The following is a 25753-nucleotide window of genomic DNA, read 5'->3' as shown; positions in this document are numbered from 1 at the left end:
AAGTGACCATGTGGCCACACACAGTAGTCTTGCGAGAAGTGGGAGCAATAGAACTGTCACCGGTATAGTTGAACACAAGGGAGGAAGTGGATCATTCTGCCTGGAGACACCGAGGGGGTGAACCTTGAACTGAATCCTGAAGGAGGAAGAGGAATTCTCACTGTTAGAACCATGGCAGAGGTGGGCACTGTCAGCCAAGCATAAAACAAGGTGTGCAGAGCCCCCCTCTAAAAAAAAAAAAAAAAAAAAAAAAGAACCTTGAGGATTTGGAGAAATGTAGACAGTCCATGTGGCCAGAATGCACGGCTGGGCATGCAAGGCCAAGAGCTGGGTCTTGAATGAAAGACCACAAGTGGCCTCAGGTGCCTTTGTAGCAAGTTAGATTTTGCCAAGTTTTGCAACATGCTAAAAAGCCCAGTGCTGAGTACCCTATTAGGCAGTTTATATATGGGTTGTTGTTGTTCTATCGTTAAGTCGTGTCTGACTCTTTGTGACCCATGAACTGCAGCATGCCAGGCTTCCTTGCCCTTCACTATCTCCTAGAGCTTGCTCAAACTCATGTCCATTGAGTCGGTGATGCCATCCAACCATCTCATCTTCTGTCGTCCTCTTCTCTTCCTGCCCTCAATCTTTCCCAGAATCGGGGTCTTTTCCAGTGAGTCAGCTATTTGCAGTCAGGTGGCCAAAGTATTGGAGCTTCAGCTTCAGCATCAGTCCTTCCCATGAATATTCAGGGTTGATTTCCTTTAGTATTGATTGGTTTGATCTCTCTCCTTGCTGTCAAAGGGACTCTCAAGAGTCTCCTCCAGCACCACGGTTTGAAAGCATCAATTCTTTGGTGGTCAGCTTTCTTTATGGTACTTGATGCCCAGATTCACCCTCCAAGGATAGCTCCATTTTACAGATGTGTGCACTTGAGCTCAAGGAGACTGTCACTTCATCAACTCACCATATTAACTTGTGGGGAATTAGGCAGGCTGCCCACCTGACAGAGGTATCACATATTTCATGTTCAATTGTGTTGATTTATTTTTTGTTTCATGTTTACTCACTTCCCTTTGGATGCATTTGGAACAAAGCAATACCACAAATCAATAAAATACACCATCTCCACTGATGGTGAGACTTGAAGTAGAGTTGGGTCACCCTCACCAGCTGGACCGTTGACTAGATGAGGTGGAGCCCTGCTTCTCTGTTAAAAGCAAAATACCAACACAGAGACTCATGTTTACTTTGGGTCATATTCTCTCTAAATAAATCAGGCATCCTGTTAAAAAACAACACATTCTATTTTTTTATGGTAGGTATTAGCTTGAGTGCAAAATAGGATAATATGAGACATTGGGTTGAGGTTGAAGCTATGAATTTAATGAAATTTTATGTGTCACCCAGAAAGGAATAAGACCCAAACCAACCTCAGATGGGTGGGTTTCCCAAATGGTTCATCAGGTAAAGAATCCACCTGCCAACGCAAGAGATGCAGGAGACTCGGGAAGATCCCCTGGAGGAAGAAATGGCAACCCACTCCAATATTCTTGCCTGGAGACTCCCATGGACAGAGGAGCCTGGTGGGCTACAGTCTATGAGGTTGCAAAGGGTAGGACACGGCTGAGAGACCAAGCATGCACGCACGCAACCTCAGATGAAGCATCTTCAGTTAAACGGTGGTAAAAGCACATGTTCACATCAACCCAGAAGTTGGGATATCTGACACACCCCAGAACCCCAAGCTCTGTAATCTCCACTGCTGCTGTGCACCCGGAATGCTCACCATGCATTTATTTTGGACGAGTTCTAAACAGGTGTTTCCTCTGGGCCACAAGTGGTTTAACTGAGAGCCTTGCCACGTCCGGCGTGTTCAGCTGGAATCTCGGAGTGGAGGCCGTGCAGGCCTGGCGGCTCCTCTGTGCGATGCTGACGGCCGGGACTTGCCAGTTCCCACGCTGGTCAGCGCTGGACACAGAACAGATGTTGGGGATTACAGGGGAGGACTTGGGGAGGCCGTGGGCCCGAGCATCTGCGGAAGTAATTCATTGTGGGGACTGGACAGGCCCCGTGGAACCTGCGGTGAGAGGTTCTAGGAAATAAGCCTCAATGGGCCTGCAGATCAGGGTGCAAAACAAAAATTCTCCCAGTGTCCTTGGATTGAGGGAAAAATCATTCATCATCATCTACAAGTCCAGCTGAACAGAGAAATGAAGAAACCCTAATCCTACAGATACTCGTTCACATTCTAAACTGTGAATTAATCAGTGGGGTCCTGACTCCGAAGCATCAGAGTGCTATCCTCTGATTGACTCCACGTGAATCACTGGGAGATGGTGGGCAGAGCCCTGGAAGCTTGGTGGCCCATCCTTGGCCCGGCTTCCAGGAGGCTCCTTTAAGGCTGGGCTCGATTCACCCTGGGATAATACAGAGTTGTTTCTTCCTGCCCATTTCTGGCCATCCTAAAATTCCTCTGTCCCGCCGCTCCACCAGCAGTACTTGTACTATTGTCTCATCCTCGGCCTGCTTTCCGAGACGCTGTGAGTGAGAAGTCCAGAGCGTACAGTGCTCTAGGTGACAGTTTCAATATCTGTGCGATGACCATCAGTGAGCCTCGGCTGTTTCTTAGCGCAGCTCTGTGGAAAGCTAGCCGGAAGACAACTACGTTAAGCGCTTCTGAGGCACCCTCTGTGCGGGTAATGGACTTCAGTCGGATTTCTCATACAATTCAATTGCGTTGGTCAGTGCATGTCAGTAACTGTTGTTGGTTTAAAAAATAAAATCATTTAAAGAGCCATAAAGAAAGGAATGGCATGATTAGAATCACCTCAGCCAGAAAAACTCATTGAAGAAAAATTTAGAAATAAAAGTATTTAAATAGGGACTCTAAGTGGAATAGAACTCAGAATACTTTTTTTTTCTTTTTAGATTTTTCTCTTCCGTTAGGTCTGTTGCCAACTTATTTATAGCCTGTTAAGGATTTCAGAGGACTTCCCTGATAGCTCAGTTGGTAAAGAATATGCCTGCAATGCAGGAGACTCCAGTTTGATTCCTGGGTCGGGAAGATCTGCTGGAGAAGGGATAGGCTACCCACTCCAGTATTCTTTGGCTTCCCTTGTGGCTCAGCTGATAAAGAATCTGCCCACAATGCAGGAGACATGTGTTCGATTCCTGGGTTGGGAGGATTCCCTGGAGAAGCGAAAGGCTACCCACTCCAGTATTGTGACCGGGAGAATTCCATGGACTGTATAGTCCACAGGTTCACAAACAGTCGGACACAACTGAGTGGATTTCAATAGAAAGAATTACAGGCAAAGATGTATGTTCAACTATTACTGCCTTAGAGTTGATAACGAATTTTTTGTTTTTTGTTTTTTTCTGAGACTGTAGTATATGTGTTGTGTTTTCTGGAGGTAAACATATAAACATTTGTGCTAGGGAGAAAGCAGGTAGTTAATATGGAGAACAAAAGAATAGTGATAGGTTGCTAATAAATGTTTTTAAAGAAAAGAAAGATAAAGGAGACATAAAATTGTATATCATTGGCATGAATTTCCATAACGAATAAACAAGTAAAAGTTTGAGAAAAAGCAAAATGGATCTTTGGAATAAACATTGTATTATTCAAAATCTCAAATGCATTAGTAGAATTCATTCACACAATCAGCTAGGAATTTTTTTTTAAACAGTGCCTCAAAGTAACTTGATTTTTGTTTTGTTTTGTTTTTTAAAAATGAGAAAGAGGGATAATTATTGAATTTTGTTTCTCCTCTGAAAGCATCTGCATTTCTCCAAAATTAATATAAGAAATCTCTATGAAAGAAAAGAAATCCCACAGTGCCTTCAACAATATTAAGGGGACAAAGACAAAAGAAAAGAAGGTCTAAAATACCACTTGATGTGGTATGATGTCACTTGTATTCGGCATCTCAAATACAATACAAGTGAAGTTATCTACAAAGCAGAAACAGACCCACACACGTAGAGAACAAACCTGTCAGACCCACAGATGTAGAGAACAAACCTGTGGTTGCCAAGGAGGTAGGGGAGGAACCGACGGGGAGTGTCGGATTAGCAGGTGCAAACCACTGTCTATAGGATGGTTCAACAGCAAGGTCCTACTGTGCAGCACAGGGAATTCTATTCAATGTCCTGTGATAAAGCATAATGGAAAAGAATATATATATGTGTGTGTGTATATATATATATATATATATAATATTTGTATTGAACTCTTAAAGAAGAAAAGAAAGTCTAGATGATTTTATGAAGAGCAAACGCTATCATGTTATGTACATGACAGCCCAGTTCTAACGTGAGAAGATGCTGAAATGTAGTAGGCTATCTATAGAAGAATCAGTCAAAAGCATTCATGTGCTATTGCATCTATGAATTTTTAAACTCGGGAAACTATATTGAGATAAAATGAAATATATGGGAAAGGGAAACATGGCTGATATGTTTCTATTAGAGTGCGATGGAAAAAATTGCATCTGTTTTATGTAAATTTTCAGCAGTGACCTGGTAAAGAAAGTCAAAACGACATTAATTAAATTTACAGAGCCAAAAAAAGGTGAAGACCCAGGAGGTTAAACATAAAAATACAGATGGACTGAGAGAGATGAGAGGAAATAGACAGACCTTTACAACATGATATTCAGCTTAGAAATATGCACGCGTGTACGATGGGGAATACTAGCCAAAAACAGATAGCTGGGTTAAAGAAAAAGTTAATAAAACGTTGAGTCTGAAAAACCATACAGACCAAAGCCAGGAAATTACACAGTCGTGGATCCCGCAGTAACTGTAAATTAGCCCCGTGGCACATGTGTAGTATTTCATATTCCGGGATGTGATGCTAACTTTCGCGCATAGACGTGTGTGCGTGTTTCATCTGAATTATAGTTGTAACGGGACAGAGGTGAAACAGGATGTGTGATGGATCTCCTGCTCCTTTTCCCAAGTCATCTGGAGCCTGGGAGCCCGAGGAAAGACTTGGGAGGAGATAGGCTTTCGTTCAGTGTTGTTATTCATTGGAGGAGCTGGAGGGTTGTTTCTTGACAATTGCGAAGTGACGTGTGTGTCTGGGGTCTTGGAAAGTTGCCCTTAGCACCTCTGAGTTGACACTGGCCCTTGAACTTTCCAAGTCACACCTTCCACCCCATCCCCTCTCTGCACTCTGCTGGGACCATTCTCCCACCCTGGCCTCTTGATTATTTTACCTCAGGGCTTCCCTGGTAGCTCAGTTGGTAAAGAATCCGACTATGATGCAGGAGACCCCGGTTCGATTCCTGGGTCAGGAAGATCCCCTGGAGAAGGGATATGCTACCCACTCCAGTATTCTTGGGCTTTCCTGGTGGCTCTGCTGGTAAAGAATCCGCCTGCAATGTGGGAGACCTGGGTTTGATCCCTGGGTTGAGAAGATCCTCTGGAGAAGGGCACCGGCTGGTGGTGGTTTAGTCGCTAAGTCGTGTCCGACTCTTGCGACCCCATGGACTGTAGCCCGCCAGGCTCCTCTGTCCATGGGATTTTCCAGGCAAGAATACTGGAGTGGATGGCCATTTTCTTCTCCAGGGCATCTTCCCGACCCAGGAATTGAACCCAGGTCTCCTGCATTGCAGGCAGATTCTTTACCGACTGAGCTATGAGAGAAACCCTTATTCTGGCCTGGAGAATTCCATGGACTGTAGTCTATGGGGTCGAAAAGAGTCGGGCACGACTGAGCGACTTTCACTTTCACTTCCCTTTCATTTTACCTCCCAAGTTCTTTTCTCTTCTATCCCATCCCCCTGCTGCCATCTCATCTTGCTGGACAAGCTCCATCCGGCTCTCCGTCCTTCCCCGCATTTCCTCATGCTGTCGCTGTACCCTGACCCCCATCATCCTCCCCCTCATTGTCCCTAAAATCTCCTCACCTCAGAACCTAGCTCCATCCTGGACGCCCTCCCCTGAGGCTTCACTGAGTCCTGGTTCCTCCTCCAGCACCCCACCTGCTAGTGTAGGAATCACTCAGATGGTAATCTCAAGCCTTTCCTCACCCAGTATTCCCTTTCCTTGTGATCTCGTATATTTCCACAGATTCACCCATCCCTGGGTACAAACGAGCCTCTGAATAAATAGAGCTAGCCCACCTCTCCTGTGAGAAGGCATAGCCCTGGGGTTAGACGGCTGGGTTTGTAACCAAGGCCAAGTGCACACTGCTCACCTCACAACAGGCCAGTAAATCCAGAGAGGAGTCGTTGGGACAAGGAACAACGACTTTATTTCGAAAGCCAGCAGACCAAGAAGATGGTGGACTGGAAAACTATCTTCCCAGAGTTAGAATTCAGGCCTGTTTTATACTAAAAGGGGAAGGAGTAATGTCAAACATTTCCTGGTTCCGGCTAGACTCCAGAGGGGATGTATTAATTTCTTCTTGCCCACAGTCGTCCACAGGTGGGTCTGGTCAGGATATTTCCTGTGACCTAAACAAAGGTATTTTAACTTAATGCTCGTTACCCAAGAGGCAGAGTTCCCAGAGCTAGGCCTTTTGAATGGCTTATAGGCAACGGTAGTGATTAACTTGTAATAGAATACAGAGGACCTCATCTGTAAGCTGGGAGTTGCCATAGCGCCCGTCTTACCTGGATGCAGGGATGATGGGGGAAGCTGACTGGGTAAGGACTGAGCACACAGTAGGCTCTTTCCTTGTCATCATGACCTTCCTCATCCATCTCCAAGTGGTGGTCATTACTGGGAGCTCCAAGTTCTCTGCAAAACCGGAACTTTCTGAAAGTCCACCTCATTCAGCCTCAGGACCTGTGGTTCCACCTGCCCTTCCTTACAGGAGCCTTCTTCTCCCTGCCTACCCTCTCTGTTGCCCTCTGACCAGTCAAGGCTCACCTTTGTCCCCCTGGCTATTTCAGAGACCCTCTTTCTGTGGAATTTTTCAACCTGGTGTCAGATTTCACATAGAGAGACAAAGGATGTGGAGTCAAACCCCCAGCTTAGTTGAATATTGAATATTGACATGCCACTTGCTTCGTATCTTTTCGAAAAGAAACTGTTAGCCATGCTGTTGCGTCCTCCTCGTGGAACTCCCTGTGGCATTCCTCTTGAGCTAGAAGTATTCTCATTGCTTTCATGTTTACTATTCTCACGCATGTAATATGTATGTAGAAAATATAAACAATGGGCAATGTTGATTTTTGCAGGGTTTTGGAACTTTATATAGATTGTATGATATATACTCTTCCCCTCAACCCTGGATTGCTTTGGTTTTTTCCAAGACTGGTTTTTGAGGATTATCTATAGTGATGCATATGTAGCTGACTCATTTTAGTCCTGTTTTCAGTTATATAAATATGTGTGTGCGCTCAGTCGTGTCCAACTCTCTGCGACCCCAAGGACTGTAGCCCACCAGGCTCCTCTGTCCATGAAATTTCCCAGGCAAGAATACTGGAGTGGGTTGCCATTTCCTTCTCCAGGGAATCTTCCCGACCTAGGGATCAAACCCTTGTCTCCTGCATAGGCAGGCAGATTCTTTACCCACTGAGTCATCAGGGAATCCCCCGTATAAATATGCCAGAATGCATTTCTCCTCCTACTGACAAATATTTAAGGTTTTGCCTTTTGGTGAAGTTCAATCACCAAAAATGCTGTAATGAACATTTCTGCACAGATTTCTGTATCTGGTTGTGAGCATGTATACGTATAACCAGAGCAAATGTATAACTGGGATTGGAATGCCCATTGGAAACCTCTTAGCCTGTGGCTTTTCTTTACACTCTGTTATGTTGTGCTTTAGTGCAAGTCTTCCATTTTAATGCATGCTCATCCATTTCCCTGCATAGTTTTTGCTGTTTCATATCAAATTTTCTAAAAGCTAATCAGGGACTCTCCCGCCTTTTCTTCCATAAGTGTTAAGTTTTGCCTTTCACCCAGAGGTCCCCAATCCACCCAGAAGTGACGTATGTCTGAGGCTCGAAGCAGGTGGAACTGCATGTTTGCATCTGGACGAGCTCCTCCCCCATGGATTTGCAGGACTCCTAACCTCTGGGTCTCTAACTCTGTCACTGGGATTCTGCATATCCAGGCCCCCAGTCGCTGGGGTTGCATCTGAGGGGCAGGGTCTGAGCAGTGGGTGGGGGTACTCTGTTAGCTAGGCTTAGAGGACCGTGAGCCTTTGCCTGCAGGTGAGTGGCTTGAATATAGAGCCTGTTTGAGATGGTCCATGGTCCACTGCATGGGAGGTTTTGTCCCTCTGCAGAGTCTCAGAGTCCTGAGATCTTCGGTATAGCTAAGGCTAAGTGTCTAGAAGCTGGAATCTCTAGAGAACAATTGAGCTATCCACTGGTAGCCTCTTTTCCACTTTTAAATTGTTGTTGTTCCGTTGCTAAGTCATGTCTGACTTTTTGTGACCCCATGGACTGCAGCACGCCAGGCTTCCCTGTTCTTCACCATCTCCCAGAGCCTGCTCAAACTCATGTCCATTGAGTCAGTGATGCCATCTGACTATCTCATCCTCTGTCACCCCCTTCTTCTCCTGCCTTCAATCTTTCCCAGCATCACTGGTCTTTTCCAGTGAGTCAGCTCATCGCATCAAGTGGCCGAAGTATTGGAGCTTCAGCTTCAGCACTTAGTCCTTCCCATGAATATTCAGGGTTGATTTCCTTTAGGATTGACTGGTTTGATCTCCTTGCTGTCAAAGGGACTCTTGAGAGTTTTCTCCAGCACTACAGTTTGAAAGCATCAATTCTTTGACACTTGGCCTTCTTTATGGTCCAACTCTGACATCCATACATGACTACTGGAAAAAAATCATAGCTTTGACTATATGAACCTTTGTCATCAAAGACCTTTTTATAAAAATGATTGTTTCCTAACCTGTTGATGCCAGCCAAGATGCTTTGAAGACTAAGACGTTGGTTTTGCTTCACAGGTACCAACCTTAGTAAGACTTGTCCTACTGAGAAATAGTAAGAACCGTGAGACCCACTCAGATCCACAGCTGTTCCAGTACTGGAGTCTAGTTTTTATGGACATGGGCACTTTGTTGTCTGTTAATTGAGACAATGCACGCCTTCTTACTGGGTCAGCACATTGCATCACCCTCTGGAACAATGACATTCCCTTGAAATAGCCCAGTTATTAAATCCATCATTGAAAAATGTTGCATTTTAAGCAGAATGGAAAAAGACAAGGTCAGAAAAGTTGCAATAGAGTAGGACTTCTGAGCTAAAACTTTCAGCTGGATTATACATATCTAAAGGCTTGCAATTTATTAAAATAAAAGTTATTGAAATGCTAGCAAAATGGTAAAGAAAATACTAGAAAATTATGAGGAGCCATTAAAGCCACTGTCTGTTGAGAATATGGATCTCAGACCACAGGAGAAGCCCTGGCACTAGAGTCAGAGAGACCTGGGTTCAGATCCTGACTTAGCCCCTTACAAGTGACCTTGAATTGGCCCTGAGCCTTAGTTGCCTCATCTGTAAAATGGGAACAATTAATGTATCTCTTGCAGGGGGTTTTTGTAGGGCTTGGAAACAATATATGTGGGAGTGCCCAGGAAGAGAGGTTTAATATAAAAGAAGAGAAGCAGAAATCAAACCCATCTCTTACACAAGCCTGAGGCAGGTGGTGTTACCTAATGAAAGTAGGAAATGCTAGGAGAGGAGTGGGGAGGTGGGAGGGTTGATTTTCGGTTACTCAGTCAGTTCAGTTTCAGATGCTCAGTCGCGTCTGATTCTTTGCAACCCCCACGGACTGCAGCACACCAGGCTTCCCTGCTGCTAAGTCGCTTCAGTCATGTCCGACTCTGTGCGACCCCATAGATGGCAGCCCACCAGGCTCCCCCGTCCCTGGGATTCTCCAGGCAAGGATACTGGAGTGGGTTGCCATTTCCTTCCATTACTAATTTCAGCTGCTAGTACACGTCTATTATTTGGGAAGCCCTTGTGGGGAATTTGGAGCTGGTGCAGGGTGTGTTGGTGGATTCTTGTGTACATACAGCAGTGTGTCCATGGAGATGAGAAGGTGCCCGCAACACACGTTGTGAATGGGTGGAGATGAGGCCCTGGAGGCATGGATGGCCCTCCTCCTTCCCCAAGTCTCTACAAAGGGACCTTGAGGTTGGTACGTACCAAGTGCTCCAAAACCTTGGAGAAGGGAAGGCAGAATAGTTGTTGCTGTGAAGTTTCTAGCTTCAAGAAATAAATTTACTTTAAAAGTAGAAAGCATAGTTTTCATTTCTCAATCTGGTCCTTGGGATGGGTCATTTGCTATTCTCAGTTTATCATGAACTGTTTATGAAGTCAAATCTTTTCTTCCCAAGACTCTTTTTTTTTTCTCTTAAAAAAATAGCAATCTGAACTTTGGTTGGAGGAGCTGTAAAAAGTAACAGCAAGAGTGAGAGAGAGAGGAAAAAACTGCAGAAGGGCTCCCTAGGGGGCTGCGGGCTGCTGCTCAGTTTCAGTTGCAGTTGTCAGAGGTAAAGAAAACAGTGGAGAAAATGTCTCATCGAGGGTCCCGGGCTGCTCTGCTCCAGGAAGGCAGCAGAGGGCTGGAGCGCAGCCAGAGGGCGGGCGGGGGCTCAGACACGGTGCCCCGCTCCAGCCCTGAGCTCACTGGCGGCTCTAAGTCATCTTACAGGCAGAGCTGTTTCCAGATCAGATGTTTGGGGGTTGGGAGAGCTAGGAAGACTTCAAGGAAGGGAGGAGTACAGGCTTATTTTTTAAGGTTTGCTCAGGGCTTTGGTGGCATGGATCGTCTGTGAGTACAGCTGACAGTGAGCTGGGTACCACAGCCCCTCAAAGGGAAGAGCTTCCACTGTCCTGGTCGTGGCTGCTTAGGGGAAATTAAGGCAGGCAGAGGGCAGTGGCCCCATGCAGGTGTCACCATCTAAAGCTTAGAGGCACAGCTCCCTCCCAGCTCTGTGTGAACCTGAAGTCCTTGCTCTGTCCACCCGCTCAACTGCTGAGAAATCACCCAGGACAGCAAGAGTTGGTATCCCGAGGCTGCTGCCCAGGGGCGAGGACTCTGCCCCTCCACCCCCAGCAAATGCTCGCGGTGACTCATGGAGGAGAAGACGACGGTGGTCCTGTCCCCAGGGGGAATCCTTCTTGTCCCTTCTGTGTCCGTTCTGAGATCCAGATCGAGAAGCACCCCTAAGAGATCCAGTGGGTTGGAAATATGGAAACCTTGATCCAGATAGGATCCACCTGAAACCTGAATCAGCGAAACTGTCGTGTGATTGAAGCCTGGTGACCCACGGCCCCTCTGTGTCCCCCTAACAACACCTGCTCCTGCCCCTCTAAGCTCCCACCTCAGGGACTGGTTATCTAATGTGTAAATAGTCTGCACACCAGACATGTATTCTTGACTGTTAAGTCCACTCTCCTTAATTAATTTCTCTCTCCATGAAACACCTCTGACAGCGGATGAGGGAGACACACATACCCTGGAGGCCCCAGGACATATCCTGTAGCATTCACTGCATCTCCAAGTTCATATGTATTTGAACACTCTGGTTTTACCAATATGGAATGATCCATTTTTCAAATCTTCAGGCGAGAATGAAGATCCAGGAAAATATGACCTTTTTATCAGGTGGTTTTCATTCTAATTTAGAATATACATGTCTTTCAGGTCACACTTGGAGTTTTAAAGATACTCTAAATGCCCAAAGGAGTGATTGCTGAGGACTTTGCTGTGAGATGAAGGACGTCCCGTTTGGGATATTTGTGTCAGCACACACATCGTATTAATTACCTGGGTCCTGTTGTCTACCTCTTCATTCATGGAGAGATGGTACCTCACCAGGTCCCTCCCAAAGGAAGCCCCTCACACCTCACACCTAGGGAGGGAGTTGGGTCCCTGGGGAGGTTGCAGTGTTGATTTTTTTCTGTAGAAAAGGACTGGGAAGGACGCTTTATGGCAAGTCCTGGCCCTCGGTGATGCACCAGGCAATCTTGGTCTCCTCCTCCAGGCAGGGGAGCAACTGCCATGGTTGCCTCCTCCATGGCTATCACGGCGTCCAGAATCCACCCCACAACAGGAAACACAGACTGACCTCGCCCAACTCAGGCTCCTCCAGCCTCATTTCTAGAACCTTCTCTTGTCTGTCACCATGTCCATGGGTGGCTGGACCTGAGCACCATGGACATTGTGTGTGTGTGATGAGGAGCCCACAGAAGTTTCTGCGTGCTCTAATCCCTGGCCACTTGTTTCACGGCATCCCTGATCTGTCCAGATGTGATGCTGTGCTATATTACATTTAGACCAGCTCTACCTTCTTTGGGCTCTCACCAGCTGTGGCTTCATTATCAAGTAGCTTCACGCCCAAGCCTCACTTTCCTCTAATTTACTGCAAGAGGTTCCTCTGCATTTGGTCTGTGTGCTCAGTCTTGTCCAACTCTTTGTGACCCCATGGACTGTAACCCACCAGGCTCCTCTGTCCATAGGATTTTGCAGGCAAGAATACTGGAGTGGGTTGCCATTTCCTTCTCCAGGACTCTTCCTGGCTCAGGGATCAAACTGGAATCTCTTGCATTGGCGGGTGGATTCTTCACCACTGAGCAGCCAGGGAAGCCCATGCGTTTGGCACCCAACCCGAGTCCTCCCTGGCTAAAGATGTGTTAACTGAGGGTGACTTCTTCCCAGTGGGGCTGTCAGCACATCAAAAGGATGCCTCACTCAGTAGTGTATGTGAGTGGGGAGAAGGGAGTAAGTAATGCCGTTTGTCACCTAGTCCAGTTTAATAAACCTTTTTTTTTAATGCTTGGAAGAAAAGTTATGACCAACCTAGACAGCATATTGAAAAGCAGAGACATTGCTTTGCCAACAAAGGTCCGTCTAGTCAAGGCTATGGTTTTTCCAGTAGTCATGTATAGATGTGAGAGTTGGTCTGTGAAGAAAGCTGAGTGCCGAAGAATTGATGCCTTTGAACTGTGGTGTTGGAGAAGACTCTTGAGAGTCCCTTGGACTGCAAGGAGATCCAACCAGTCCATTCTGAAATAGATCAGCCCGGGGATTTCTTTGGAGGGAATGATGCTGAAGCTGAAACTCCAGTACTTTGGCCACCTTATGTGACGAGTTGACTCATTGGGAAAGACTCTGATGCTGGGAGGGATTGGGGGCAGGAGGAGAAGGGGACGACAGAGGACGAGATGGCTGGATGGCATCACTGACTCGATGGACATGAGTCTGAGTGAACTCCAGGAGTTGGTGATGGATAGGGAGGCCTGGCATGCTGCAGTTCATGGGGTCGCAAAGAGTCAGACACGACTGAGCAACTGAACTGAACTGAACTGAACTGAACTGAAGAGAGTAAGAACAATCTAACTAAATCTCAATTTCAATACCAATAGCTGCGCCCTTGCCAAAGATTTCAGTACCTCGAACTTAGTCAATATGTGAAAATCAAGACACTAGAAAATCTTTCTGGAGACACACCCTTAAAATCAGTTATTTCCATGACATGTTTTAACAGCTCCAAGTTTTAAAAACCAGCAACAAAACCATACTTCCAAATCCCCACATAACCTTTGTCAACTGGGTTCAAAGATTATGTTCCTCATTTCCCTCAGCCATGAGAGTTCTTACTGATGTTTCAGAACCCACTTTAAACAGCACATACATGATTGTCACCAAATGTTATTTTTACTTTTCTCAAAAAGCAGTTCCCAGCTTTATTGAGACATAGTTGACATCTAACATCGTATGTTTAAGGGGTACATACAGCATGTTGATTTGATCCACTTACGTCTTGGAAAATGATTATCATCACAGCACTAGCTAACATGTCCAGTCCATCACATAGCTGTCATTTCTATAAGATGTTATTTTTAAATGACCTGTATTCTTTGATAAATATACCAGCCGGTAATGATCCAGGATGTAGCAGTCCCAGAAATGTAGCTTTAACAAGCCCGCCTTCTGCTGCTCCATCGACCTGGGATAGGTTTAGAGGAGGAAGGTGGGACCTGCAGAAAGAACCTGGATAATTCAGCTCCTCCCTGTGGTTTGCTTGGGGTGCTGTGGCTGGGTGGGGGAGTTAAATTTTCCTTCTGTGTTTATGCTTTCTGTATGAGAAATGGGAACTAGAGATAGCCAAAGAGCTATGAACACTGCAGTGCACTCCCTCTGAGAGACCTCTGCGTGCGTTTTTCCTGACATGTGATCTCACGGTGGGTCCAGTGGTTGGTGGTCTCCATAGTCTCAGTGGATCAAGGCCTGGAGTGATGCACTGTGTTTGAGGCCCGGGAATTTTTTTTTTTTTAAGGTGAGGAGATTCCAAAACAGAACATACAAAAGCCATCATATGCATCAATGTATATGGACATATACACAGCATGTAACACTTAAAGAGGCAGTGTAAATCTGGGTGGGCAGCATCGAGAGATCGCATCTCAGGTTCGGTTATGAGACTTGGTCTAATCCTGCTTCCTTTCCCACTCCCACTTCTGTTGCCGTGAAGGGGCTTGAAGTGCTTTATAAAAGAGGGAGACAAAACTTGTCAGCCTATCAGGATGGAGACAAGAGCTGATGGAGATCATGGTGAGGGGCTCTTGCCACCAGTTGGTTCTTGACATTCTTCCTGAGTGTGTATTTCAGCTTTCATTGAATTTAATAACCTTCTTTTGCTTAAGGGGCGTTTTCTACTGATTGAATTACGTTTCTCTCTCTCAGCAGTGTTAATGCATGTGTCACTTCTGGTTTTTGCAGGCAACCATGGTTCTGAGCTCTGCACACTTCTGGCTGGGACTATTTCTGGTTCCCACCGCATGTCTGATCGAAGATGTGGCATGGAGAGCGTAAGTGAGAGATAAAGTGATACCCCAGGTCTTGTCCTGTGTCCTCCATTAGTCTTCAGCAAGCCCCACCATATGGTGTTAGATGCTATGAGATTTCTGAAGTCACCAGTCTCCTGCCACCTGCAGATATAAAAGATGTTGGTTTGGTTTTTTTTTTTTTTTTTTCTTTTAACCTGTGCTTCACTTTGATATGAGAATATAGTAGAAAAGTAATCAGGCTGTGTGAAGGTCAAGAGAGGTGTTGCTTGTATAGGATTATAAGGGAGAATTTCTAACTACAGATCCATTCCACCAGGGTTAAGAAGCATAACTCAAAATGCATTGATTTTTTTTTTTTAATTAGCTGTGTCGGGTCTTAGTTGCGGTACACGAGATCCTCATCGCATCATGCAGGATCTTTGTGTTGCATGAACTCTGCAGTTGTGATGTACTCAGTAGTTGCAGTGGAAGGACTCAGCTCCTCCAGGCATGTGGGATCTTAGTTCCTTGGCCAGGGATTGAACCAGCATCCCCGTATTACAAGGCAGATCCTTAACCACTGGATCACTAGACAAGACCCTCAAAATTCATTGATTTTTATCAATGCTGAGTGATCACAAATATAGTCTGGCTTTAAACTCCATGCTTAAAGGGAACTTGTGTGTATATGTTTGTCATTTCAAATCACCAAATGCTTAGAATCAAATAGTCTTTGCTTTTCCAAATTATTCCCAGTAAGAACCCTTCAAATATAATTTTCCTAAAGTGTCAGTTTACAAGTCATGAGAAGATTAATCACAATGACAAAACTATCACATAGGTTCAATAGGAAATAACTTATGCTCAATTTTTGTGTTTCAGAATATATTATTTTCTAACTATCTTATTTTACAATGTGAAAAAAAGCTACGAGGTTCCAAGATAAAATAAACTTTATTTCATCTGCAAGGAAAAGAAGGAATACTGCAAAAGAGGTCAGGTTGATTTTTGAGGTCAGGGTTAGACCTGATGACTTCTTCTGTTTCCAACTTCCCTGAAAATTGAGACTCCTGGATTGGTATTACTTTGGGCAAAGCATAATTATTTGGCGTCTCTAAGGTAGAGAATTGAGACTTGATTCCAAACCTTCCAGAAGACATCAGATTTCATTTTTCTCTCTCCCTTCCTCCCACACACAATGAGAACTGCTCCTACCTGAGAGGTAGGAATGTATTTTGAAAAAAATCTTCATCTTGGCATTATCTTGACAACCAATGATCCACAGAGAGAGAAGGTGGGAGAGATGATTTTATAACACATATTTTGGGTGTTTTCCTTTTTTCCTTCTCTTCACTAAGTTTTACAACTGTTAGTGGAAATTAAATAACTGATTTCTCAAAAACTTTATCATTATGTCCATTTTATCTGCTAAAACTGTGTTCTATAAATAGAATTGGAATCCTTGGAAATCAAACTATGATACCTAAGAAAGATGTTTTCTTAATCTTAATAAGTGAACTGAAAGAAAATCTGAGTTCTATGACTTGTGCTCATAACACAGCCCAATTATGGCACGATATATTGCCTTGCCAAATTTCTTCAGTTTTGCAAGATCATCAAGTTAGTTTTAGGTAAATAGAATGTGGTCTTGATTACATCAGATCACTTTTTAGTGTATAGTTTGAGACTAGTAACTTGATTATAAATTAATCTTGGTCTCTTTTAATTCAAATATCAAATTAATGTCATGAAAAAATTTTATTAGTTCATAATTTTTAATTAATTTGTTTTTTTATAAAATAAAAAGTGACTTTTTTTTTAAATTTTATTTTATTTTTAAACTTTAAAATATTGTATTGGTTTTGCCAAACATCGAAATGAATCTGCCACAGGTATACATGTGTTCCCCATCCTGAACCCTCCTCCCTCCTCCCTCCCCACACCATCCCTCTGGGTCGTCCCAGTGCACCAGCCCCAAGCATCCAGTATCGTGCATCGAACCCGGACTGGTGACTCGTTCCATATATGATATTATACGTATTTCAATGCCATTCTCCCAAATCATCCCACCCTCTCCCTCTCCCACAGAGTCCAAAAGACTGTCCTATACATCAGTGTCTCTTTTGCTGTCTTGTATACAGGGTTATTGTTACCATCTTTCTAAATTCCATATATATGCATTAGTATACTGTATTGGTGTTTTTCTTTCTGGCTTACTTCACTCTGTATAATAGGCTCCAGTTTAATCCACCTCATTAGACTGATTCAAATGTATTCTTTTTAATGGCTGAGTAATACTCCATTGTGTATATGTAAAACAGCTTTATTATCCATTCATCTGCTGATGGACATCTAGGTTGCTTCCATGTCCTAGCTATTATAAACAGTGCTGCGATGAACATTGGGGTACATGTGTCTCTCTCAATTCTGCTTTCCTCAGTGTGTATGCCCAGCAGTGGGATTGCTGAATCATAAGGCAGTTCTATTTCCAGTTTTTTTAAGGAATCTCCACACTGTTCTCCATAGTGGCTGTACTAGTTTGCATTCCCACCAAGAGTGTAAGAGGGTTCCCTTTTCTCCACACCCTCTCCAGCATTTATTGCTTGTAGACTTGGATCGCAGCCATTCTGACTGGCGTGAAATGGTACCTCATAGTGGTTTTGATTTGCATTTCTCTGATAATGAGTGATGTTGAGCATCTTTTCATGTGTTTGTTAGCCATCTGTATGTCTTCTTTGGAGAAATGTCTATTTAGTTCTTTGGCCCATTTTTTGATTGGGTCATTTATTTTTCTGGAATTGAGCTGTAGGAGTTGCTTGTATATTTTTGAGATTAGTTGTTTGTCAGTTGCTTCATTTGCTATTATTTTCTCCCATTGTGAAGGCTGTCTTTTCACCTTGCTTATAATTTCCTTTGTTGTGCAGAAGCTTTTAGTTTAATTAGGTCCCATTTGTTTATTTTTGCTTTTATTTCCAATATTGTGGGAGATGGGTCATAGAGGATCCTGCTGTGATGTATGTCTGAGAGTGTTTTGCCTATGTTCTCCTCTAGGAGTTTTATAGTTTCTGGTCTTACGTTTAGATCTTTAATCCATTTTGAGTTTATTTTTGTGTATGGTGTTAGAAAGTGCTCTAGTTTCATTCTTTTACAAGTGGTTGACCAGTTTTCCCAGCACCATTTGTTAAAGAGATTGTCTTTAATCCATTGTATATTCTTGCCTCCTTTGTTAAAGATAAGGTGTCCATATGTGTGTGGATTTATCTCTGGGCTTTCTATTTTGTTCTATTGATCTATATTTCTGTCTTTATGCCAGTACCATACTGTCTTTATGACTGTGGCTTTGTAGTAGAGCCTGAGGTCAGGTAGGTTGATTCCTCCAGTTCCATTCTTCTTTCTCAAGATAGCTTTGGCTATTCGAGGTTTTTTGTATTTCCATACAAATTGTGAAATTATTTGTTCTAGCTCTGTGAAAAACACTGTTGGTAACTTGATAGGGATTGCATTGAATCTATAAATTGCTTTGGGTAGTATACTCATTTTCACTATATTGATTCTTCCAATCCATGAACATGGTATATTTCTCCATCTATTAGTGTCCTCTTTGATTTCTTTCACCAGTGTTTTAAAGTTTTCTATATATAGGTCTTTAGTTTCTTTAGGTAGATATATTCCTAAGTATTTTATTCTTTTCGTTGCAATGGTGAATGGAATTGTTTCCTTAATTTCTCTTTCTGTTTTCTCATTATTAGTGTATAGGAATGCAAGGGATTTCTGTGTGTTGATTTTATATCCTGCAACTTTACTATAATCATTGATTAGTTCTAGTAATTTTCTGGTAGAGTCTTTAGGGTTTTCTATGTAGAGAATCATGTCATCTGCAAACAGTGAGAGTTTTACTTCTTCTTTTCCAATTTGGATTCCTTTTATTTCTTTTTCTGCTCTGATTGCTGTGGCCAAAACTATGTTGAATAGTAATGGTGAAAGTGGGCACCCTTGTCTTGTTCCTGACTTTAGAGGAAATGCTTTCAATTTTTCACCATTGAGGATAATGTTTGCTGTGGGTTTGTCATATATAGCTTTTATTATGTTGAGGTATGTTCCTTCTATTCCTGCTTTCTGGAGAGTTTTTATCATAAATGGATGTTGAATTTTATCAAAGGCTTTCTCTGCATCTATTGAGATAATCATATGGTTTTTATTTTTCAATTTGTTAATGTGGTGTATTACATTGATTGATTTGTGGATATTGAAGAATCCTTGCATCCCTGGGATAAAGCCCACTTGGTCATGGTGTATGATCTTTTTAATGTGTTGTTGGATTCTGATTGCTAGAATTTTGTTAAGGATTTTTGCATCTATGTTCATCAGTGATATTGGCCTGTAGTTTTCTGTTTTTGTGGGATCTTTGTCAGGTTTTGGAATTAGGGTGATGGTGGCCTCATAGAATGAGTTTGGAAGTTTACCTTCCTCTGCAATTTTCTGGAAGAGTTTTAGTAGGATAAGTGTTAGCTCTTCTCTAAATTTTTGGTAGAATTCAGCTGTGAAGCCGTCTGGACCTGGGCTTTTGTTTGCTGGAAGATTTTTGATTACAGTTTTAATTTCCGTGTTTGTGATGGGTCTGTTAAGATTTTCTATTTCTTCCTGGTCGAGTTTTGGAAAGTTGTACTTTTCTAAGAATTTGTCCATTTCTTCCACGTTGTCCATTTTATTGCCATATAATTGCTCATAGTAGTCTCTTATGATCCTTTGTATTTCTGTGTTGTCTGTTGTGATCTCTCCATTTTCATTTCTAATTTTATTGATTTGATTTTTCTCCCTTTGTTTCTTGATGAGTCTGGCTAATGGTTTGTCAATTTTATTTATCCTTTCAAAGAACCAGCTTTTGGCTTTGTTGATTTTTGCTATGGTCTCTTGTTTCTTTTGCATTTATTTCTGCCCTAATTTTTAAGATTTCTTTCCTTCTACTAACCCTGGGGTTCTTCATTTCTTCCTTTGCTAGTTGCTTTAGGTGTAGAGTTAGGTTATTTATTTGACTTTTTTCTTGTTTCTTGAGGTATGCCTGTATTGCTATGAACTTTCCCCTTAGGACTGCTTTTACTGTGTCCCACAGGTTTTGGGTTGTTGTGTTTTCACTTTCATTCGTTTCTATGCAAATTTTGATTTCTTTTTTGATTTCTTCTGTGATTTGTTGGTTATTCAGCAGTGTGTTGTTCAGCCTCCATATGTTGGAATTTTTAATAGTTTTTCTCCTGTAATTGAGATCTAATCTTACTGCATTGTGGTCAGAAAAGATGCTTGGAATGATTTCTATTTTTTTGAATTTACCAAGGTTAGATTTATGGCCCAGGATGTGATCTATCCTGTAGAAGGTTCCATGTGCGCTTGAGAAAAATGTGAAATTCATTGTTTTGGGATGAAATGTCCTATAGATATCAATTAGGTCTAACTCGTCCATTGTATCATTTAAAGTTTGTGTTTCCTTGTTAATTTTCTGTTTAGTTGATCTATCCATAGGTGTGAGTGGGGTATTAAAGTCTCCCACTATTATTGTGTTACTGTTAATTTCTCCTTTCTTACTTGTTAGCATTTGTCTTACATATTGTGGTGCTCCTGTGTTGGGTGCATATATATTTATAATTGTTATATCTTCTTCTTGGATTGATCCTTTGATCATTATGTAGTGACTGTCTTTGTCTCTTTTCACAGCCTTTGTTTTAAAGTCTATTTTATCTGATATGAGTATTACTACTCCTGCTTTCTTTTGGTCCCTATTTGCATGGAAAATCTTTTTCCAGCCCTTCACTTTCAGTCTGTATGTGTCCCTGTTTTGAGGTGGGTCTCTTGTAGACAGCATATGTAGGGTTCTTATTTTTGTATCCATTCAGCCAGTCTTTGTCTTTTGGTTGGGGCATTCAACCCATTTACGTTTAAGGTAATTATTGATAAGTATGATCCCGTTGCCATTTACTTTATTGTTTTGGGTTCGAATTTATACACCGTTTTTGTGTTTCCTGTCTGGAGAATATCCTTTAGTATTTGTTGGAGAGCCGGTTTGGTGGTGCTGAATTCTCTCAGCTTTTGCTTGTCTGTAAAGCTTTTGATTTCTCCTTCATATTTGAATGAGATCCTTGCTGGGTACAATAATCTGGGCTGTAGGTTATTTTCTTTCATCACTTTAAGTATGTCTTGCCATTCCCTCCTGGCTTGAAGAGTTTCTATTGAAAGATCTGCTGTTATCCTTATGGGAATTCCCTTGTGTGTTATTTGTTGTTTTTCCCTTGCTCCTTTTAATATTTGTTCTTTGTGTTTGATCTTTGTTAATTTGATTAATATATGTCTTGGGGTGTTTCGCCTTGGGTTTATCCTGTTTGGGACTCTGGGTTTCTTGGACTTGAGTGATTATTTCCTTCCCCATTTTAGGGAAGTTTTCAACTATTATCTCCTCAAGTATTTTCTCATGGTCTTTCTTTTTGTCTTCTTCTTCTGGGACCCCTATGATTCGGATGTTGTAGCGTTTAATATTGTCCTGGAGGTCTCTGAGATTGTCCTCATTTCTTTTAATTCGTTTTTCTTTTTTCCTCTCTGATTCATTTATTTCTACCATTCTATCTTCTAATTCACTAATCCTATCTTCTGCCTCTGTTATTCTACTATTTGTTGCCTCCAGAGTGTTTTTGATTTCATTTATTGCATTATTCATTATATATTGACTCTTTTTTATTTCTTCTAGGTCCTTGTTAAACCTTTCTTGCATCTTCTCAATCCTTGTCTCCAGGCTATTTATCTGTGATTCCATTTTGATTTCAAGATTTTGGATCAATTTCACTATCATTATTCGGAATTCTTTATCAGGTAGATTCCCTATCTCTTCCTCTTTCGTTTGGTTTGGTGGGCATCTATCCTGTTCCTTTATCTGCTGGGTATTCCTCTGTCTCTTCATCTTGTTTAAATTGCTGAGTTTGGGGTGGCCTTTCTGTATTCTGGCAGTTTGTGGAGTTCTCTTTATTGTGGCATTTCTTCGCTGTGTGTGGGTTTGTACAGGTGGCTTGTCAAGGTTTCTTGGTTAGGGAAGCTTGTGTCGGTGTTCTGGTGGGTAGAGCTGGATTTCTTCTCTCTGGAGTGCAATGAAGTGTCCAGTAATGAGTCATGAGATGTCTTTGGTTTTGGGGTGACTTTGGGCAGCCTGTATCTTGGAGCTCAGGGCTGTGTTCCTGTGTTGCTGGAGAATTTGCTTGGTATGTCTTGCCCTGGAACTTGTTGGCCCTTGTGTGGTGCTTGGTTTCAGTGTCAGTATGGAGGCGTTTGATGCGCTCCTGTCAATTAATGATCCCTGGAGTCAGGAGTTCCCTGGAGTCAGGGTTTGGACTTAAGCCTCCTGCTTCCAGTTATCGGTCTTATTTTTACAGTAGTTTCAAAACTTCAGCACCATTGATAAAACATCTACGTTAAAGATGAAAAGTTTCTCCACCATGAGGGTCACCCAGAGAGGTTCACAGCATTACATGGAGAAGAGAAAAGGGAGGAGGGAATTAGAGGTGACCCGAATGAGATGAGGTGGAATGAAGAGGAGAGAGTGGGCTAGCCAGTATTCACTTCCTTATGTGCACTCCACAACTGGACCACTCAGAGATGTTCACGGAGTTATACAGAGAAGAGAAGAAGGAGGAAGGAGACAGAGGTGGCCAGGAGGATAAAAGGGGGAAATGAAAAGGAGGGAGACAGATCCAGCCAGTAATCAGTTCCCTAAGTGTTCTCCACCGTCTGGAACACACAGAAACTCACAGAGTTGGGTAGAGTAGAGAGGGGTTAGGGAGGAGACACAGGTGGCCTGGTGGAGAAAAAGGAGAGTCCAAAGGGAGAGAGAGCAATCAAGCCAGTAATCTCACTCCCTAGTGAAAAATGGGTACTGAAGATTGGGTTCTTAAAGGTACAAAATTGGTAACAAATACATAAAAGCAAAAATTAAAAATCCAGAGTAGAGTTTGGAGTTTCAAAAATACAATGTTAAAGAAAAGAAGAAGGAAAAGAAAGAAAGAAACAAACAAAAACAAAGTCGCAAAAATTATAAAGAAAATATAGGTACAAAATTGATAACAAATCCCAAAAAGCATAAATTAAAAATCTAGAGTAGAGTTTGGAATTTTAGATATACAATGTTATATAAAAGAAGAGAAAGAAAGAGGAAAAAAAAAAGTCACAAAAATTATAAAAAAAAATATATAGGTACAAAATTGATAACAAATACCAAAAAGCTAAAATTAAAAATGTAGAGTAGAAATTGGAATTTCAAAAATACAATGTTAAAGAAAAGAAGAAGAAGAAAAAAAACAAGGTCACAAAAATTATAAAAAATATATATTTGAAGTTTGCTTTAAAAAAAATAGGGTCTTTTTTCTTTGCAAAGTAATAGGTTATAAAAGTGAAAATTAAAGGAATAATAGAGGACTTAAAATTTTTTTTTTAATTAAAAGAAAGAAAGAATGATCATAAAAATAGTAAAAATATATCTAGGACTTTCTCTGGTTTTGTTGTGAGTATTGTAGGGTCGGTTCATTTTCGGCTAGTTCCTTGGTCCAACTTATATTTCTCAAGATCTATAGGCCCCTTCCTATGTAGTCTGTACTAACCACAGGGTTTTAATCTATTGCCTGTAGCTTCCAAGGTGGTTCCCTCTGTTATAGCTTCTTCTGTTTGCTGGTCTCTTCAGTGTCTGGTTTCCACCCTGACACAAAGGGGACGGTGGTAGACACTTTTTTTTTTTTGGGGGGGCTCATTTGTTCAGTCGCGCTGTGGGGAGGGAGGGACACTGCATTCAAATAACACTTGAGTGTGCTCGCAGTGCCTCAGCCACACTGGATCTGCCCCTGCTCACGGCGTGTGTAGCCTCCCTGCCCACACTGCTCAGGCTCTAGGTTGCTCCGCCGGGAACCATCCGGGGCCAGCCCTGGGCTGCTTGCACCTCCCGGGTCCAAGCCGCTCAGATTCAGGCACTTGGGTAGTCCTCAGAGGCGCAGACTCGGTTGGGCCTGCATTTTGTGCCCTTCCCAGGTCCGAGCAGCTCAGGTGATGAGGTGTTTGGCGAGCGCAATTGCTGTGACTTATCGCCTCCCCACCGCTCCGTTATCTGGGTATACAACCGGAGCACCTTCTCAGGCGGATGTTGACCGTCCAGAGCCCCAGGAAGTCTTAGTTAGCAAAGAAGCCTGCTTACAGTTTTATAGATAATGTCTCTCTGGGACTGCGATTGCCCCCTTCCAGCTCTGGCTGCCTGTCACTGGAGGGGGATGGTCTGCAGCCGGCTATCTCTGTTCAGTCCTTTGTTCTGTGTGCGGGCCTGGCAGTGTCTTAGGTTAGGGCTGGCTTTTCACGTGGTAGATATCCCACAGTCTGGTTTGCTAGCCCAAGTTATTTCGCTCAGATAGTGCTCGGGGTATTCAGTCCAGATCCTTACTCTAAGCGATGTAGCCCACGCCACGCATCCCTGCCCAGACCCCGCTGTGGCGTGTGCAGGCGTCTGCGCTGCTTCTCCACTGGGCGAGTTACTGTAGGGCTCGCAATCTGCAGGTTTTAATTGTTTATTTATTTTTCCTCCCTGTTATGTTGCCCTCTGTGCTTCCAAGGCTCGGCACAGATTCGGCAGTGAGAAGGTTTCCTGGTGTTTGGAAACTTCTCTCTTTTTAAGACTCCCTTCCCGGGATGGAACTCCATCCCTCCCTCTTTTGTCTCTTTTTTTGTCTTTTATATTTTTTCCTACCTCCTTTCGAAGACTTGGGTTGCTTTTCTGGGTGCCTGATGTTCTCTGCTGGCATTCAGAAGTTGTTTTGTGGAATTTACTCGGCGTTTAAATGTTCTTTTGATGAATTTGTGGGGGGGAAAGTGTTCTCCCTGTCCTACTCCTCCGCCATCTTAGCTCCTCTTTATTTTTAATTGAAGGATAATTGCTTTACAATATTGTGTTGGTTTCGGCCATACATTTTTGCTGAGACTGATATATTTGCTAAGTGAGATGCTGGCAGGAGTATCTTTCTACCATTTCAAAAAAGAGTATTTGCAGATTGTAATATCTCTGCTGCTGCCTCTGTTTTCTGAATCATTTCTAATACATTTGAAGGGAGAGTTCCCAGTCTGCGTGAAGCAAATTATCTATCCTCTCCAAATGGATTTTTTTTTGTGTGGGGGGCCGGGGGGTGGTTCCTGGCACTGTCAGATTAGCGCTATTTACATTTTAACAAGGACACTGCTTCTAGCTCCACCATTTGTAAAGGGAAGTCACTTCTTTCCAAGGGGGTTGCCAGCCAGGTAGGAGCAGGAAAGGCCCCTCTGAATTCCAGACCCATCTCCTGAAATGCATTTTTGTCTCATTTAATTTGGATTGTATGGCATGGATAGCCTCTGGTCCAGAGTGTTTGCCTAAAATATATAACCAATAATACATAGTTAATGTATAAACTATACTTATCCCTCTCCTCAAGAGCAAGAATTTGGCAAGTTTCTTTGGACATTTTGCTTCTGATCAAGGAGTCCATCTTTTATCTCCTATTACACTCCCAGCCTGAAATATTTATTGTTGAGTCAAGTAAATTCAGGGCCTTCCCTGATATCTTAGCTGGTAAAGAATCCGCCTGCAGTGTGGGAGGTCTGGGTTCGATCCCTGGGTTGAGAAGATCCCCTGGAGAAGGGAAAGGCTACCCACTCCAGTATTCTGGCCTGGAGAATTCCATGGACTATACAGTCCTTGGGGTCACAAAGAGTCAGACACGACTGAGTGACTTTCACTTCACTTCACTTCAAGTAAATTCAGAGGCTTCTCCCAGGGAAACTGTATTATGAGTTGCTTACCTCTAATGAGGCCATGATACTTACCTGTCATTTCTCCTTCTTCAGCTTTACAAAGCTGTCCTGTTTTTCCTTCCTACACACTGAACAAAAATATTAATCCCAATTGTGCAGAAAATTGCCTGTCATTTGGTTCAGATTGTAGAATGTTTCTTGTCACGTGATGTGCCAGGCTGCAC

General features: G+C 42.8%; 1 protein-coding gene across 4 annotated transcripts in view; it reads left to right on the top strand.

Annotated features, from left to right (window-relative positions):
* The window catches only part of ATP8A2 (ATPase, aminophospholipid transporter, class I, type 8A, member 2), a 494154-nt gene that overhangs the window by 415231 nt on the left and 53170 nt on the right, over positions 1-25753 (top strand). For all 4 annotated transcript variants that reach the window (XM_024999819.2, XM_024999820.2, NM_001435329.1 and 1 more), the window contains one exon: positions 14692-14780. In XM_024999819.2, coding sequence (XP_024855587.1) covers positions 14692-14780 — 89 coding nt within the window. The remainder of the gene's footprint in view (positions 1-14691; positions 14781-25753) is intronic.

This window comes from Bos taurus, chromosome 12 (assembly GCF_002263795.3).
Source record: "Bos taurus isolate L1 Dominette 01449 registration number 42190680 breed Hereford chromosome 12, ARS-UCD2.0, whole genome shotgun sequence".
Lineage (NCBI taxonomy): Eukaryota > Metazoa > Chordata > Mammalia > Artiodactyla > Bovidae > Bos > Bos taurus.
The sequence above is the reverse complement of the archived record's forward strand: the minus strand, read 5'-3'. Positions and strand labels throughout refer to the sequence as shown.